We start from the raw sequence: 18,586 nt of genomic DNA, 5'->3' as shown, positions 1-18,586 counted from the left end.
CCCCCGTACTAGCCACGCCCCCTGCATGTGATGTCACATACAAGGGGAGTAGCCAGCACCTATTAGGGCTAGCCTGGCCCTCCTGAGTTTTCACTGTTCAACTTATCTCCCTTGCTTGGGGCAAGGGATGCTTCCCAGAGGCATCTGGTGGGCCACTGTTCTTATGTTCTAGTAGGAGTAGTTGTAGCAGCAGGAGCAGCAGCTCAGGGCCAGGCTGAAGGAGGGAGCCCACAGAGGGCTTAATCTTGTTGATACTGTTAGTCACCTGCAGGCACTTGCAAAAAAGTGGAACCTAAAGCAACATACATGAATCCCTTTTAGGCACATAACCCCTTGTTATTTTAATTATATTTGGTAATATTATAAACTACTAGTAAGCGAGGCAGGAAAAATCATTTTGCATATAGGAAAGTTCAAGAAATTAAATTTATGTAATACATATTATTACATTATTATTATTATTATTATTATTAAGGTGTAAAAGTAATATTTTTACCAAAAGGGAAGTAAAAGTACAGTTTGAAATTGGTAGGCTTTAGACTTCAAACATTATTCATTTTATTGTATAATAGCCATATATGGTAAAACTGAATAATAATAAATTTGAATCTGAGAAAGATGTTCTGCTTTTCTTGGACATTATGTTGTTTTGGAATTATTGATCTCATTATTGAGTGCTAAAAATCTGTTGAGAACAATAACAGTTAAAATATGGTTAATTCAAAATGGCTGCTAAAAAAAACCCCCAAAATTATTTAAACATGTCCCCAAGCATATTCCAATGTAAAAGGTGTTGCATTTGGCAAGTTTAAATTGCAAACATTGGTATCTGTCGGTAATTGGGAAGTACGATATTCAGAATTTCGTTTAAAAACTACCCCAAAAATTTAAATGGTCATGATGCATTTTCTAGGATAAAAAGTGCATTCAGTTTCAGTGGCAGGACTGAGTATGTAAAATTTGGTATCTGTGGGTTATCAGAAAGTATGATATTCAGAATTTTGTTTAAAAACTACCAAAAAAACCCCACCAAAACTTAAATTTCCCCCAAGCATATTCCTGTGTTTAAAAAAAATGTATTCATCTAATTTCAGTGTCAGAATTGTGCGTATGCAAAATTTGGTATCTATAGGTCATCGGGAAGTATGATTTTATTTCAAACAGAAAAATCTTTCATAATATATAATAGATAATTTATATTTAATATCTCCCACCCCCTTCTGTGGAAAAGCTTTCTATTCCATTTTCAGATTTTTTGCTCATGGGAGTGCTTTGAACTGCCCATGCGCCCAAAGTTCCAAACACTCGTGTGAAAGCACAGCCACTCTCCTCCCGCAGATGGGCGAGTTGAATAACCGCTGTTCCATTGACAGCCAGAAGTGCGACTGGCACTACTTTTGTACTGTGCTTCCTTTGCCCATCTCGACGCCTCACCCACCGGCGCTGGACGGAAGGAAGGGCTGTCCTCAGCATTGCCCGCACGCAGCCGAACTCCCGAGGCTCGCAGAAGAGCCGACTACAAACGGGAGAGAGAGAGAGAAACAAGGAGGCGTACACGCGCGAGGGAAGTGCGAAGGGCTTATCAATTCCTGAGTTCAGGCGCGAGTTGGGCAGCTCCAACGAAGAGCGCGTCCGACACCATGGAAGGCCCCCTCTGCCTCTCTTGGCCATTCAGAGCTGCGCGCCGCTCAGCAAGGGAAGACCCCGTTCCAGCCAAGCTCTTCCTCCTCCCCTGCTGCTGGGGATTTCGGCTGCTTCTCCCATTCTTGGTCCCTCTGCGCGGCTCTTTCTGAGGGAGCCGCCGCCATGCCGCTCTACGAAGGTCTCGGCAGCGGTGGCGAGAAGACAGCGGTGGTGATCGACCTGGGCGCGGCTTTCACCAAGTGAGAGGCTTCTTCTCCCGCAGCCCACCCTCACGCCTGATCCCTCCCTGGCGATGGCCGCTACTACCCGCAAAGGGGTTTAGGCAAATCCAAGGAGGGAGAGGAGAGGGAGAGGCCTGTCATTAGCCTTGTGCCACGATGGCTGTGTGGAGCCTCCCTGTTCGGAGGCAGTATACCCCTATTATCCCTCTTGTTCTCCCGTGGATAAAGGACACTCATCAGGCAGTTTTTTCTGTGCCTAAACTGGGCCTGAGGATGGGTTGAAATGGGTCCAGGTAATCGGTCTCGTCCAAGAAGGCCTGGAGTTGGCCAGCACCCTCTCAAGCACCTTCCCCATATTTCCTGTAAATGGGTCACAATATTTGTGATCAGCCTGTAGTTGTTAACCTCTTTGACCCCCACAAGGGTGGTTTTTAAATATAGTTTACAAAGTGTTTAAAATAGTTACCCCTGCTAACTGGGCAAAGAGGCATCTTTTTAACATCGTGATTCTCTTGATTTATCAGAGAAAGAGTAACTGGCCCTATCCACCCCCAGGACAGGACCTCCAGTGACTGTTGCTGGTGTCTATCTTATGTTTCATTATAGATTGTGAGCCCTTTGGAGATAGGGAACCATCTTATTTTATTTATTATTTCTCTGTGTAAACCACTTTGGAAACTTTTGTTGAAAAGTGGTGTATAAATTGTTGCTGCTGTTGTTTGTGATTGCTGGTTGTAGTCACTGAGTGGATGAAGGAGGTGGCAAGGGAGATCTGAATATGCTCGGGGAAAATATAGTGGCTTGTATGAAACTGCTGTATGTGGAGGAATGACTGGATTTATCTTGCCCACTATTGTCTCTACTGAGTGGCAGCAGTAATCCAGGGTTTTGGACAGGGATCTTTCCTTCCCTACTAGGAAATATCAGGGATTGAACCTGGGACCTTCTGCATGCAAAGTATGTACATAACCTGGTCAACCACTAAGTGCTGGCCCCTTCTTTTCCTCCCAGATCCAAAAGGTAGCAAGTTTACCATTGCAATTAAATTGATCTATGTATATTTTCAGTCAATTATGCTGTTGGAATAGGTTGATGATATTTCAAAAATTAAACAGGTATATTCTTGTAACCTCATTCTTCCAGATGTGGTTTTGCCGGAGAAACAGGACCAAGATGTGTTATTCCTAGTGAAATAAAGAAACCCGGTATTCCAAAGGTAGTCATTTAAAAATGTAATGTTGTTAACATTTTGTTTGAGATCAAACACTTGATAAATGTTAAAGAGTGTTTGCTTCTAGTGTTCTTAAAATGTCTTTTAATTTGCTTCTGATCCTAATAATAACAATATTTAGCATTCATAGTGCACATTTGCAATCCTTACAACAATCTTGTATCGTTATTTATTAATCATATTTTTATATACTGCCTTATATAAAATCTCAGGGTGGTTTACTATTTTATACCAAACTACAACCTAAAAATCATATGAAAACAAATTAAAATTGCCATCAATAAAACTTTAACTTTTAAAAACATCATGAACTACAAGCCTGATAAAGCAGATGTTTTTTTCAAAAGTTATTTAAACAACCAGAGATGCTGATTGGATTATGAAGCTTGTTAGAGGCTAAGGTAGAAAGAAGTGTTTTACCTAAGGCTGTCTTGTGACTTCTTGTAGAGAAAAGATTCGAACTGGAGACTTGCTGAGTTGTAGCTTCAGCTTTTAGCCATTCTACTCCAGTTCTCCGGTTATCCCTTGTGTAGGGTAACTGTAGTCCTTTAGCAGCTAAAACAGTCACTGCAATGTAGAACCACTGAAAAAAGTAATGTTGCATCTGTGTATGTGGCCACACACACAAAAACCACCCAACTTTGATATGATAATGAGTAAGTGTCCTTACTCAAGTGTAACCAGAGGGTTTGCTCCTTGCACCATTGTAAGAAATTAAGAGGTGCAGCTAAACCATGTAAAGCATTTTGTGGAGATCTCTAGTGGGTAAAGACAAACTGTGGGGTGGGAAATGATGGTTTGTGTTGGCATCCTCTTCAAAACTAGGCAGGCTTGGATGCCAGATACTGCATAGATAATCTGCTCAGCCTCACCTTTTGTTAGCTGGACTGTGCACATCTTTCAGATGTGCAAAAATACATTAAATCCTCACAAAATCTAAAGAGTTATTGATTAGAGGATACAACTACAAGTGTATATTATGCTGAAAATTAATAGGGGGATGTTAGATTTCTTGTCTCTTTTGCAGCCAGTCAAAGTTGTTCAATACAACATTAATACAGAAGAGTTATATTCATACCTGAAGGAGTTCATCCACATGCTGTATTTCAGGTAGGGCGATGCTGCATTACTGATTTGTCCTCTGATGAGTGGTTGCTGTTAATTGCACAGAATCTGTTACTGTGAAGTCTGTGAAGAGGCTCCCAGACTCTGAGACAGCTACTTCTGGTGCTGAACTTCTTGATAGCAAGCAGATTCCTCACCTTCCTCAAAGGCCAACAGGAGCCTGCATGTTCACATACCATGTGATGATCTGACCCACAGCGCTGTTTGAGTCCGATGTAACCAGAGATCCAGGAACTGCTCATGTGCTTATAGACTAGATTGGGTCAAAATCATATTATTTTAACAGAGTAGCTGGGCCATTGTACAATAAAGAAAGTGTCGCAGCTCAGGTCAGTCTGAATAGTCCTAAAGAGGCCATCTTGGTTGTCTTGAAACAACATAATCTGTCAATTGAGCAGTAAGTGATGGAAGATGGGATCTCCTCTTTTCCTCTTCTATGTGCTAAGGGGCAGTGTTCCAACATGTCTCTTCTGTTTCCCATTCCTGTCCTCTCAGTGCAGCATTCTTTATGGTCCCCATTGGCTTGTTGATTAAGTGTATAAACTGCTGGTTTTGACTCTACTGAAATTGAAGTTAGAGATGAGCTTTTACAAAAAGTCAGGGAAGAAGAGCTACCAGTTTCCATTCAGCTTGCTTGTCTCATCCCCTGCCCTCATTTTGATCCCCCCCCCCAGGCATCTGCTTGTCAACCCCCGAGACCGCCGTGTTGTGATTGTGGAATCGGTGCTGTGCCCTTCCCATTTCAGAGAGACGCTTACAAAGGTTCTCTTCAAGTATTTTGAGGTATGCATTCAAACATCAGCTGCAGCTGACCACCTTCCTAATTGCTGGTTTTCCTTGGCTTGCTTGAAGCAAAGAAACTGCTGGCCTCACCCAGGTTCTTTGGTAGCTTCTGCAATCTCATTGAAATGCTAAAAGCTTGAGACTGTATTTAAGATCCCTTGATGCACATGCAGCATGATCTGCAAAGTGATTGCCTTTTAGCCTAGGAGGTCGCCTAAGTGCTTGGAGACCTGGTTTCAATTCCCAGTTCAGTCATGACCTTGCCTGCCCAATCTAGAGCCTCTTGTGCTGCTCTGGGAGCTTTTGTGACCCTGCCTACTTTTGTGGATTAGACGGGAAGCTCTGGAAGGCAGGGGAGCAGCGTGTGTGCATCAGAGCTTTTACATCTGTAGAGGCTTGCTGGATTGTGGAGACTGCCCTATACACATACCAAGAGCAACAGTGGGCTGCTTCACTGTATGCAGGGAGGAGAGCTGGCCTTGTGGTAGTGAGCATGAACTGCCCTCTTTGCTAAGCAGGGTCTACACTGGTTTGCATTTGAATGGGAGATTAAACGTGGGCACAGTCTGCAGATCGCCCCCTTAGGGGATGGGCTGTAGTTCACTGGTAGAGCATCTGCTTTGCATGCAGATGGTCCCAGGTTAACTCCCTGGCAGCATCTCCAAGTAGGACTAGCCTGAAGCTGCTGCCAATCAGTGTAGATGATACTGAGCTAGCTGGACCAAGGGTCTGACTCAGTATTAGGCTGTTTCCTATGTTCCTGTGATGGTTATCTGAAAGAGAGAGAGCAAAGCCAAAGTGTTGTAGAAATGCTCCAGGTGAACACCATCCAATGACAGCTGCCTCTTCTTGCCTGCATTTTAGAACCCCTGGAATCTAAGGAGAGTGGCTGCAGTTTCAGGCTATCGTTCTCTCTCTTGGCCAGTCAGTTTGCTTGCTGCTTTCATTTTCTGCAGACAAAATAGAATGGGGGGAAAGTATTGGTTTGGAAAAACCAATAAATCAATATGGAAATAAATGAGTGAGTTTGCTGAATTTTTTGTTTGGTTTTGGTTTGCATGTGAAGCATGGGAAAGTGGGAGAGCGTCCCAGTTTTCAAAGTCATTTTGCAATTTGTCATAAGAGCCACCTAATGGTGCAGCAGGGAGGCAACTTGCCTAGGGAGCAAGAGGTTGCTGGTTCAAATACCCGCTGGTATGTTTCCCAGACTATAAGAAACACCTATATCGGGCAGCAGTGATATAGGAAGATGCTGAAAGGCATTATCTCATATTGTGTGGGAGGAAGGTAATGGTAGACCCCCTCCTGTATTCTACCCAGAAAACCACAGGGCTCTGGACGCCAGGAGTCATACTGACTCAATGGCACAACCTTTCCTTTTCCATCTGAAACACAGGGGGAAGGGGCCATAGCTTTGTGTTCTTAGTGTTCTCTCTAATCTTTTTGGTCTGTGTGCAGAATGAATTTTGTTCTGGGCGGCAGTATCAAGGCAGTGTGCGCGCACATGCATTCAGAGTGGGGTCTTCTTGATTCAACCTGAGCGGGATATAAAATGAACTGGGTCACCCACCTGTCGCCAGGGGGATGGATACCCACAATGCACCCTGCACTCACGCTGTGCATTGTGGGATTTCCAGGGGACAGGATGATGTGTCCCAACCCCTGGTGCTCCACACTGCCTCGGGCAGTAGCGGATTGTCTGGGAGCGTGTTCTGCACACCCAGCAACTGGGACCCAGTCATCTGCGGGGTAAGTAAGCTTCTGTAGCCTTCCTCCCCATGTGCCCTCCCACCTGGGTCCCTGATGGTGAGAAAGGGCCCAAGATTAGGCAGCTTCCTCTGTAATATAAAGCTGCTTGGGCTTCACTGATTCACTGAGTGACATGCAACTCCAAGGCCAAACTGCAAAAGAAAAAAAGGGACTGGGTTTTTGCAGGTAGGCTTACGACCATGTCCAGATTACCAAAGAAATCCGACATCCTGGAAAAGTGCATTAATGCCCCAGAAAATGCAGGAAGACCCCCGTGATTGGTCTGCATGGGTCATGAGACCTCATAGAGCTAGAAAAAGTGAAGAGTTGCGGGGATACAAAACATTAATATGCTTGCAAACTGCAAGCCGTTTTACGTGTGTGTGTGTGTGTGTGTTCATGTGTTTGTTTCTGCTTTTCCTCCAGGTTCCTTCCGTGCTGTTTGCTCCAAGCCACCTGATGTCTCTCCTGACCCTTGGGATTAATTCGGCAATGGTATTAGATTGCGGCTACACAGAGAGTCTGGTGCTGCCTGTATCTTTTTCTTTGCTTTCCCACAGCATGAATAAGCCAAAAGAAAACGCTGAGTAAGAAAGCGTTTTGCACCCAAATTAATACTGCTGCATTCTGGGAAAATGCCTTTTTATTTCACATCCTATTTGATGCACTTGAAGAGTCACTTCTGCTTTTGCATCTAAGATTCAATAACTCTCTTTCAATATGATGCCTTTCCTCTCTTTTCCTGCCCATGAATATGCAGATATTTTAAACTGCACCACTTCTAGAAATGTTGATTAGCTGGATCGCTCAAGGTGTTTAGAGCAAAATGAGAGGAGAGAGGTCTTGCCTCTTCAAACCTTTTGGCTTGTCACCTGGTGATTCTGAAGACAAAAAGACAATCCTGGAAACTGTTCAGTTCAGACATTACTTTCTTGGAGGATTTTTAAACTTCAGCAAGTAATCCCAGATGCTTCCAAAAATATTATTTGTAAACCTCAAAAGATTATAGATCATTAGCCATGCCAGTTACTCAGACAGGAAACTTGATCTTAGATGTTCAGACATGGGCAGAAGCTCTGTTCACGTCTTTTATTGGTTTTTTAAAAGCTTATACTTGGAGACAGCTTGGGTGGTTAGTGTGAGAGGAAAATGTAATATCTGATCCAGATTCTGTGTTGCTAGAATTATGACTCATATGAATCTGCCCAGAAAGAAATTGCTTAGAGATCAGATCTTTACGTAGTCCTTAAAATTAAAATGCTTTATTCATATGTGATGGTTTTTAAAATCTCCATTTCCATGTGAATTACACAGAACAGTTGTAGGCAAAGCAAATCCAGCCATTGAAGTAAGGTAGAGAGAAATCTGCAGAAGACATTATCAATTAAGCTGCAGTTCAGTTGTGAGCATCCTAGTTTTCTACCATTCTGTAAGAATTTGCTGTTTGTTTTTGAGGACTTAGATTATTATCTTTTGAATTATTAAAGTGTTTCTGTCCAATTAGACAAACTAATTCAAAGTGGTTCCTAACAAATTGTTAATCCTAACCAACTAAAGCTAGCAGATTAAAATGAGAAAAACAAGTTTTAAAAGTGCACATCCAGAATATAAAAATATCCATCACTCCAAAATAACAGTCTTCTTGCCCTGTTGTATAGCTGCCATTTGCAATGTTGGACTATAGTGCTTTTGCCTGGCTTTTATGTAAATTAAAAATGGGCCTCCATAAACAATGGATATAGCCAATGAAACTTCCTGAGCTGCTTACAGATCTATGAGGGAATACCGGTTCTGAGCTGCTGGGGTGCCCTTCCTTTGGGAGGAAAAGCTATTCACAAGTAAGTTAACTGGATGCATTTGACTGATGTGTTCATATTTAGTGGTTATCAACTTTGACATAGCTGGAGCATGCTTACAAAGCCCCTCATTCAAATACTTACAAAAGTCCAATACGAACTACAGTGTCTATTAAGTACTGAGGTGTAAAGAATTCTCTGCCACAAGATGTGGTGACAGCCAACAACCTGGATGGCTTTAAGAGGGGTTTGGGTAACCATGGAGGAGAGGTCTTTCATCGGCTACTAGTTGGAGGGCTCTAGGCCACCTCTAGCCTCAAAGGCAGGATGCCTCTGAGTACCAGTTGCAGGGGAGCAACAGCAGGAGAGAGGGAAGGCCCTCAACTCCTGCCTCTAGGCTTCCAGCGGCATCTGGTGGGCCACTGTGTGAAACAGGATGCTGGACTAGATGGGCTTCCTTGGGCCTGATCCAGAAGGGCTGTTCTTATGTTCTAAAGCTGGAGACGGAAATGATTTATTATGCAGATGCATCCTGTTGGATTAGGCCTGCTCAATTTAGGAGCTGCCCGACAGCTGTTTTTGAACTATAACTCCCATAATCCCCAGCCACAGTGGCCAATAGCCAGGGATTATGGGAGTTGTAGGCCAACATCTGCTGGAGGGCCGAAGTTGAGCAGCCCTGTGTTGGATGAATGCTACGGGATACAATCCATTTAAAAAAGAAAAATAACTCTCAATGTGGTTGTAATCCTTTAGAGAGCTAGAGAACCAGCTGCTGGAGCTGAGCACTGTGGATACAGGAACTACCAAAGGACAGAGCCTTCCCTCGGTGATGGGTAACTTATCTTTCTTTGATCTCTTCTGGAGAAAAGAAGATACATGTTCGTTCTCTCTCTCTCTCTCTCCTTCTCTCTCTCTCTCTCTTTTCCTTGTAACATTGGTAACACTCCAGAGACCCAGTTCGGACCATCATCTAAACCAGGGATTCTCAATGTTGAGTCCCCAGATGTTATTGGACTTCAACTCCCATAATCCCCAGTCCCAGTGGCCTTTGGTTGGGGATTATGGGAGTTGAAGTCCAATAACATCTGGGGACCCAACGTTGAGAATCCCTGATCTAAACCATTACTTGGATTCTCACGAATGAGCCTGCTCACAAATGAGTCTGCCTTCCCTGCAGGCTCCCGTGCTCGCCCTCCCTCTGTCTCCTCCTCCTCCTCCTTTGCATGCCAGAGGAGGAGACTGAAAGCCTTCACTTACGTTTCAGTTTAATTTGTTATATGTTGTTGTAAACTGCCCAGAGCCACCTAATGGCGCACCGACTCAATGGCACACTTGACCTTTAAACTGCCCAGAGATGTATGTTTAGGGTGGTGTACGTGTATAATAAATAAAATAAAATAGCCACAGTCTCCCACAATACCCAAACTTGAAACTGGTTTGTTAACAAACCAGGATATTTGGATACTGTGATGATATTCTTATCTTATCTTATTTTTATACCACCCTTCCAAAAATGGCTCAGGGCGGTTTACACAGAGAAATAATAAATAAATAAGATGGATCCCTGTCCCTAAAGGGCTCACAATCTAAAAAAAAACATAAGACAGACTTCAGCAACAGTCACTAGAGGTCCTGTGCTGGGGGTGGATAGGGCCAGTTACTCTCCCCCGCTTAATAAAGAGAATCGCCACATTAAAAGGTGCCTCTTTGCCAAGTTAGCAGGGGTTAGCAGTATTTGATAGTGACTTGTTGAAACAAACAGCAGTCCAAGATAAAACATTGCACTGTCATTGCAGAAATTAGATTTTTTTTTAAGTGCAGAGTTCTAGACCCTATGCATCTGCCCTGTTGGTGAGAATGTATGTGTAATGTTGGCTTATCTTGAAACGGTGGCCGGCATCCTGACGCGACACTTGTGCAGTGAACAAGGCCGTACGAGTGCAAGACGACCGTGTAGCTGTGCTGATACACAGGGGGTTTGGGGAATGTACAAACCCTTTTTGTGCAGTGGTGCTTGCACTAGTGCGATTCTTGTCAAAGCGCAACAGCCTTGCGCAGCTGCAACTCTAGGATGTCAGCCAGCATTTTCCTACTTAACGTCCTAGCACACTCTGCCTTTAGATCATGCTAGTTCCAGGCCTGTTGTGTGAAACTGTTTCCTGTATTTTAGGTTCTGTTCCCGAAGACATCGTAGAGGACATCAAAGGTAAAAGTTCTCTCTTCATACAAACCTTAGCCTGGCTTCCCTCCAGATATCAAATGTAATTAGGCTTCTGTAATACATTCTGACAAAATGTTCAGATGTTTTTTCTTCAAATCATGTTTTTCTCCATATTTTACCTGATCCACATCACCTAACACTACTACTACTACTACTACTACTACTATTACTATTACTATTATTATTATTATTATTATTATTATTATTATTATTATTAACACTGCAGTCCAGCCCAGATGTTGACTCAGTTCAGAAATAAGAGGGAATATGGTTTCCAGTTATAAGAATGAACCTCAGAGAGTTGTGGTCTTGTCCTTCCCTTCCCAGGGAGGAGAGCTGGTCTCGTGGTAGCAAGCTTGATTTGTTCCCTTTGCTAAGCAGGGTCCACTCTACTTAGCAACTGAATGGAAGACTACATGTGTGAGCACTGTAAGATATTCCCCGTACGGGATGAGGCCACTCTGGGATCTCTCCAACTGGGTATTGGGTGACAAAATGGCAAATGCAGTTAAGAACATAAGAACAGCCCTGCTGGATCAGGCCCAAGGAAGCCCATCTAGTCCAGCATCCTGTTTCGCACAGTGGCCCACCAGATGCCACTGGGGAGCCCACAGGCAGGAGTTGAGGGCTTGCCTTCTCTCCTGCTGTTACTCCATGTAACAGCACTGAACACTGCTGTTCTGTCTTGGCAAGTGTAAAGTGATGCACATTGGGATGAAAAACCCCAACTTGAAGTATATTTTGCTGGGATCTGAGCTGTCGGTGACTGACCAGGAAAGGGATCTTGGGGTCGTGGTGGACAGCTCATTGAAAGTGTTGACTCAATGTGCGGCAGCTGTGTGAAACAGGATGCTGTACTAGATGGGCCTCCTTGGGCCTAATCCAGCAGGGCTGTTCTTATGAAGAGCATCTGCCTGCAGAAGGTCCCAAGTTCCCTGGCATCTCCAAGATAGGGCTGAGAGAGACTCCTGCCTGCAACCTTGGAGAAGCCACTGCCAGTCTATGTCGACAATACTGAGCTAGATGGACCAAGGGTCTGACTCAGTAGAAGGGAGCTTCCAGAAGGCCCTAGGAATGCATGAAATCTCCAATTGGCCATTTCCCAACGTGTACACATGCGTGAGCTACTTCCGCCTACTTCCAGTCCGAGGAGCAGATGAGGTGGCAGGGATCTACGCTGCCACCCCACCTGACCAGTTTTCCAGCGATTGTCCTTGTAGGGCAAAGCAGAGGGAAGGGTAACTTCACCTTCCCCCGCCCTTAAAGTTATCCCGCTCCCACCATCAAACTCTTCGAACCGGCCACTGTTTGAACCTGTTCGGAGGCCCATAAAAGGGCCTCCAAACAGGTTTGTGCACATCCCTAGCTGGAGACAATGGGAGTTATCGCCCAGCAACATGTAAGGACCCAGTTTGGGGATCCTTTGAGTCACGTTAAACTACAATTTCCGGTTACATACCAAGTCAGAGAGCTATGGTTTCTTCAAACCACTATTGATTTGATCCTCGTTTGGTTTTTGAGTATGTACAATATATGGAGATTGTGTATCTGTCATGCAATTTTTTTGCTTTTTTAAATGAATTAATCTCTTCCATGAATGAATGGAATAAGAATAATCTTGCTCTGAAAAATGCAATGCACCAGCATGCATATTGTATTTTTAACAATATGTCCAGTTTGAGCATCATTCAGTGTGAGCATCACTCTTTTTGGACTTCCAAACTCTTTCATGCTACCCTTTCCCTGCTCTACCAGGGAAGGCAGTGTGTTCTCTCCCTCGGAAAATGTATGTCGCTCAGTGTCCATGCCCTATGGCATTTGTAAAGATCTGCATCCAGTTTAGCAAATCTTTGCACACATGCGGGATCTGCATTTTGTTCCACCGAAAGGAGGACATCCGTATTCCCAAGGGGCCTACACATACAAGGCAGCTTCCTCTGCTGAAATGAATGAGGTGATCTTGGCACATGCTGGAGCTCCTGTACCTGGGACATAGGAAGCTGCTTTATGCTGAGTCAGAACCTTGGTCCACCTACAGTGAGGGAAATAAGCATTTGATCCCCTGCTGATTTTGTCCGTTTGCCCTCTGACACAGAAATGACCAGGCTGTAATTGGAATCGCTGACTTTTGGGCACTGGGCTTTTGAGGGTTTGTTTGTTGTTATTCTGTCTCTCACAGCTACAATAAACCTACCATTCCAATTATAGCCTGGTCATTTCTGTGTCAGAGGGCAAACGGACAAAATCAGCAGGGGATCAAATACTTATTTCCCTCACTGTAACTCAGGATTGTCTGCACTGACTAGTAGTAGCTCTCCCATATTTCAGGCAGGAGCCCCCTCCCTGCCCTACCTGGAGATGCTGTCGGAGTGAATCTGAGGCCTTCTGTTTGTCTACCACTGGCCTAAGGCCTGATTCCAAACATCATAGCCGCACAGTAAGAATCTGCTATCTACATAGTTGGACCATTAGAACATAAGAAAAGCCCTGCTGGATCGGGTCAAAGGTCCATCTAGCTCAGTTTTGTCTACACGGACTGACAGCAGTTCTCCAGGGCTTCAAGCAGGGGCCTTTCCCAGACCTACCTGGAGTTGGTGCCAGGGATTGAACCTGGGACCTTCTGCCGGTAAGCAGATGCTCACACTGATCTGTGGCCCCCATCCCCCTAAAGGAATATCTTACACTGACAGTGCACACATGTACTCTGCCGAGCAACGGGGTTAATTCATGCTTGCTACAGAAAGACCAGCTCTCCTCCAGTTGCTGCATTTGGGGCAGTGGGTGGCAAAGCGGTTTGTATATCAAAAGGGCTTCAGAAATGAAGAAATATCATCTCCAGCCTTTTCTCTCTGTTTCTGAAGTTCGCACTTGTTTTGTGAGCGACCTCCAGCGAGGGCTGAAAATCCAGGCAGCAAAATTCAATATGGATGGCAGTGCAGAGGTAGGTGTGGAACGAACTAAATTTCCCGCTTGGTTCAAGGATGTCGGTTGTTTAACGAAAGCGACCTGTCTGTCTTCTAATACCGTTTGTCTCATTTCAGCGTCCAACGCCCCCTCCGGATGTAGACTACCCACTGGATGGAGAGAAGATACTACATGTGAATGGAGCCATCAGGTTAGAAATGTTACAGGATTTTGCACAACTATTATAGGACACAAAGGTGGCAAACTGAGGAATGTACCAGGACAAGAAAATTCAAAACAAAGTGCTGGTGTGGGAGATACCTTATGGGACAGCTTCCTGTGCTTTCATTTCTGGTCATTCTTGAAGAGGCACAGTCACATGTGTTCAAAAATGTATCCCTTCCTTAAAGTAGGAAGACAGCTGCGTAAAAGTGCATCTCCTAAGACTGTCCAGCAGGCGGCAGCAGCAGGTCAAAGCAATGGATGCCTCAGAACAATGTATCCGGTACCCTCGATGGTACCAATTCTGTTCTAAAGTCATTTCTAGCCTTTCTGATTATCCAGTCAGCTGAGAGATGATGGGTGGGGTCCTCCAGCCTCTTCAACAGTAGCACTGTCTTATTCTGCATGTACACTACTCAGACCTTCTTCTGCTTCTTGCCCACAGAGATTCGGTTGTTGAAATTCTCTTTGAGCAGGACAACGAAGAGAAATCAGTGGCCACTTTGATACTGGACTCACTTCTAGAGGTACTGCAGTTGATATTCATTACCACTTTGCTTCTCTTGAGCCTGTCCATCTGCACCAATAATGGTTTTGCTCAGTTTAATTAAAATACTTCTATCCTACCTTTCTTTACAATAAATTCAGGGCAGCTTACAGGCATTGATACAATTAAATATGGGAATGAAGTCTGGGACAACCCAAAGGGACCAGATCACACTGATTTTTAAAAGAACTGCACTGGCTGCCAATATGTTCCTGAGTGAAATGTAAAGTGCTGGTTATTACCTATAAAGCCCTCAACTGTTTGGGTCCAGGGTACTTAAGAGAGTGCCTCCTTTGTCATGAACTCTGCTGCCTATTAAGATCATCTGGGGCGGTCTGGTTATGGTTGCCACCAACTCATCTGGTGATGACTCAGGACCGGGCCTTCTTGGTGGCTGCTGCAGGGCTTTGGGATATGCTCCTTGTCAGAATAAGAGCTTCTCCGTTTCTGGTTGCTTGAAGAAAACATACCTGTTTTCTCCGGCTTTTAATTAAAGCTAATTTTAAACTGTGCCTCGTTCTGTGTAACGCTTTGTTTTTATTCTGTTTTATATGTGTGTTTTGGATTGTGTACACCGCCTGGAGAGTCATGTATCAGGCGGTATATACATAAATAAAACAAATAGGAGACTAGCATATGGAAGCTGGTCAGAGTGTGGGAATATCCAAACGAAACCACCAACCCTTCGCAAGTTATCGGAATCTCAGGAGAGAAGATGCCAGTCTTTGTATTGGCTGGGAGGGAGTTCCATAGAAAGGGGCCGCTGCAGAATTCGCCCACTCCTACATGGCCACTAAGTGCAACACAGAAGGTGGCATGCACAGGTGGGCCTCTTGTCCAGCTGTTGCTCCTTCATCCTAGCCCATCAGAACACATGTGCGCACACCCCTTTCAAAACAGCCGGTCCTCCTTTTGTGTAGCACTTAGACTGCCGAAATACCTGCAACCCGTGTTCCCTGTAACAGGGAATCCCAGGTGTTGTTGACTACAACTCCCAGCATCCCCAGCTGCCAGTGCCTTGATCAGGGAGTACTGCCCACAAACGGTGCCGTTTCCAAGGGGTTGACTGCACATCCCCTGCTCTGATTTGATAAACTCCCTCCCACTCCTCCGCTTCCATGATATCACCTTCTCTGGACCTGACCTTTCTGTGGCTACTATGTATTTGTGGCTCTCTGCCTTAGAGGCCGACAGCCACCCCACATGGATGAACGGATATACAGCGGGTATAGCCACAGAAGCCCAAGCAATGCTGGATACACTATGCTAGTGGTTACATATTCTTGCTCTCCAGGGCCAACGTGGAAAACGGGCATCCTGGCCTACTGTACAAGGAGTCTAATTCCTCTTACTGTTCAAGTGAAATATTGTTTCTCCCTCTCTTGCTCTTCCTGTCAGTGCCCAATCGACACCAGGAAGCAGCTCGCGGAGAACTTGGTGGTGACGGGCGGCACTGCCATGTTGCCGGGATTCCTGCACAGGCTGATGGCAGAAATAAGAGACCTGGTGGAGAAGCCCAAGTACAAGGAGACGCTGGCGTCCAAGACCTTCCGAGTGCACACGCCGCCCTCCAAGCCCAACTGTGTGGCCTGGCTGGGAGGTAAGTCTGAAGCATCTGTGGATGTCCTGGCTCGGGGGATTATTTGGGGCTGTGCATATTCTGCAGCAGGGGTAGGCAATCTTGGCCCTCCAGCGGCTGTTGAACTACAGCTCCCATCATCCCCCAGTTGTGGCTGGGGACGATGGAAGTTGTAGTTCAGCAGCAGGTCTACAAGGTCCCTTCCTTTTTGTGACCTCAGCTCGGATTCCAGAAGGCATGCAGAGATTAGCTGGAGCAGCAGACGCAGGTGCAAAGGTGCATCTACCGAAACGGAAAGTAACAGCAGTGACAGTAGCTGTTCCCCAGGCGGCAGGGCAGAATATTGTCCTTTGGTTCATAGACCTAGGAAGTCGCCTTACACCAAGTCAGCTGCTTGGTCTATCTAGCACACTATTATCTCCTCCAAGGATTCTCAACCTGTGGCCCTCCAGCTGTTGCTGAACTACAACTCCCATCATCCCCAGCTAAGACTCTGGGATGGGGCTTGTTGGGTGGACTCAAATCGGAGTGAATCAGTAAAGTATCTGAATCATGAGCTGTGCTGACCCTGGTCACGATCCTGTTTGTTGTCCCAAGAGTCAAAAGCAGTGTGTATTTGTGTTTTTAACTACGCAGGAGCCATTTTTGGAGCTCTCCAGGACATCCTGGGGAGCCGTTCGGTGTCAAAGGAATACTACAGCCAAACCGGGCGCATCCCTGACTGGTGTTGCCTCAACAATCCTCCTCTGGAAATGATGTTTGACGTCGGAAAAACGCCTCCCCCGCTGATGAAAAGGGCCTTTTCCACGGAGAAGTAGGCCTCTGCTCCCTCTCTGGATGTCACAGACTGTGATGGCGTTGAAAGAGGCAAACCTGTCCCACCATGGAATGGAATTCCGGGGCAGCAGGACCGTCATGGCCACTCCTGCCCTCCGGATGTCAGCTGTGCTAGTTTAAGGCAATACCCCACTGATGTGTATTTATGTAATAGCAAGATAAAAGTGCCCAAGACTACGGCCTTTTTATTATTATTATTTAAAGCCTTTAAGCATATTGAAAAGAAGCTGCTGTTTGTAACATGAAACCACATGCACATCTTTCTTTGCCAGTCTCAGTGTAATGCTTTATTTCACATTAGTTAGTTCAGATAATTAAAAAACAACAACTTAAGTGTGTTTGTTTCCTCCCCACCCCCGTCCTGGAATTCTGTGAAAAGACGCAGTGAGATGAATGTTGCCAAGTGTCTTCTTGGGCACGGTTACTGGATAATCTCGACCTCACCGGGCTTCTTCCCTTATCCCCCCATATCCATGAAGTTCCATCCAGAATCCTCCTTGCCTCAAGGTAGGAAGAGTAGGTGGTCCCTTGGCTCAAGGTGGTGGGAGCCATGGCAGAGGTGGGGCAACCAGCTGCATGGAGGTAGATCTAGGTGAGACTGCACATTAACCCATGAGCCAGGCCCAGAAACTTTGGCCACTGGTATCAGCCCAGAGGAAGAATGCTCATGGTGATTTTTGACAAGGCCAAACCCCACCACGATGGAAAATAGGTGATAGCATCGTTGCACATACAGCTTTTTGTGGCGCATTACGCCAAACAGTAAGGATAAAATCATTTTTGCACAGAGCAAAGGGTTAGGATCAGGATAACAATGAACAAATTGTTCCTCTCTCTCCTTGGAGTAATCTTTGGAAAATGTTCCTGCCCATTTTTATTCCCATTCCTCTGACACTAATAAAATTTTATAGGAGTTTTTGTGTTTTTAAAATATTTTAAACACAGTTGCAAATTTGGTTGCTGCAGGCCTGGTGGGCAGAACAATTAAAGCATGCTAGCACACTGACAACTGGAAGTTTTGCAATGCTGTCACCTACTTTCCATCGCTGGGGTGTAGACTTTGTCAAAGATCAGAATTCATTTGCCTCCTGCCAGTGGGACTGATCACCCCAGTTGGCTCATGTATGAAATAGGCAGCAAATGTTCTTGTCTCATGAAAGGTTCCTAAGACCTTATTGCAACTGTATTCATACCAACCCTTCCAGCATGGCGTAGTGGTTAGAGTGCTGGACTAGGACCGGGGAGACCCGAGTTCAAATCCCCATTCAGCCATGAGACTAGCTGGGTGACTCTGGGCCAGTCACTTCTCTCTCAGCCTAACCTACTTCAGAGGGTGGTTGTGAGGAGAAACTCAAGTATGTAGTACACCGCTCTGGGCTCCTTGGAGGAAGAGTGGGATATAAATGTAAAAATAAATAAATGAAGTTATACACAGGGCTTGTTCACATGACCTTAATCAGGGTTGGAGGAGTGCCCAGCCAGGGCAGGAGATCCATTCGTGCTCCCAGTTGGCAGTCCTGTGCACTCAAGGATTGAGGTAGAGCCATCCTGCTCAACAGAGGGCCCACCCCACCCCCACCCGGCTGTTTTGGGACTGCAGTTCCCATAATCCCCAGCCACAGTGGCCAATAGCCAAGGATTATGGGAGTTGTAGGCCAACATCTGCAGGAGGGCCAGAGTTCAGCAGCTCTGAAGTAGAGGAAGGGTGAATGATCGTGTGGGAG

The 18,586-nt window shown here is 45.3% G+C and overlaps 1 protein-coding gene across 1 annotated transcript; it reads left to right on the top strand.

The window, feature by feature from the left end:
• Positions 1 to 1,682: 1,682 nt before the first annotated feature.
• On the top strand, positions 1,683 to 17,195 carry ACTR10 (actin related protein 10). The gene is made up of 13 exons (XM_053286531.1): positions 1,683 to 1,883; positions 3,009 to 3,081; positions 4,124 to 4,206; positions 4,896 to 5,004; positions 7,180 to 7,287; positions 8,524 to 8,591; positions 9,306 to 9,385; positions 10,723 to 10,758; positions 13,635 to 13,714; positions 13,815 to 13,888; positions 14,345 to 14,426; positions 15,845 to 16,046; positions 16,662 to 17,195. The coding sequence occupies exons 1-13, from the start codon at positions 1,807 to 1,809 to the stop codon at positions 16,841 to 16,843; spliced, it is 1,254 nt and encodes a 417-aa protein (XP_053142506.1). The 5' UTR covers positions 1,683 to 1,806; the 3' UTR covers positions 16,844 to 17,195.
• The last annotated feature ends 1,391 nt before the right edge of the window (positions 17,196 to 18,586 follow it).

Source organism: Hemicordylus capensis, chromosome 1 (assembly GCF_027244095.1).
Source record: "Hemicordylus capensis ecotype Gifberg chromosome 1, rHemCap1.1.pri, whole genome shotgun sequence".
NCBI classification, from domain to species: domain Eukaryota; kingdom Metazoa; phylum Chordata; class Lepidosauria; order Squamata; family Cordylidae; genus Hemicordylus; species Hemicordylus capensis.
The sequence above is the reverse complement of the archived record's forward strand: the minus strand, read 5'-3'. Positions and strand labels throughout refer to the sequence as shown.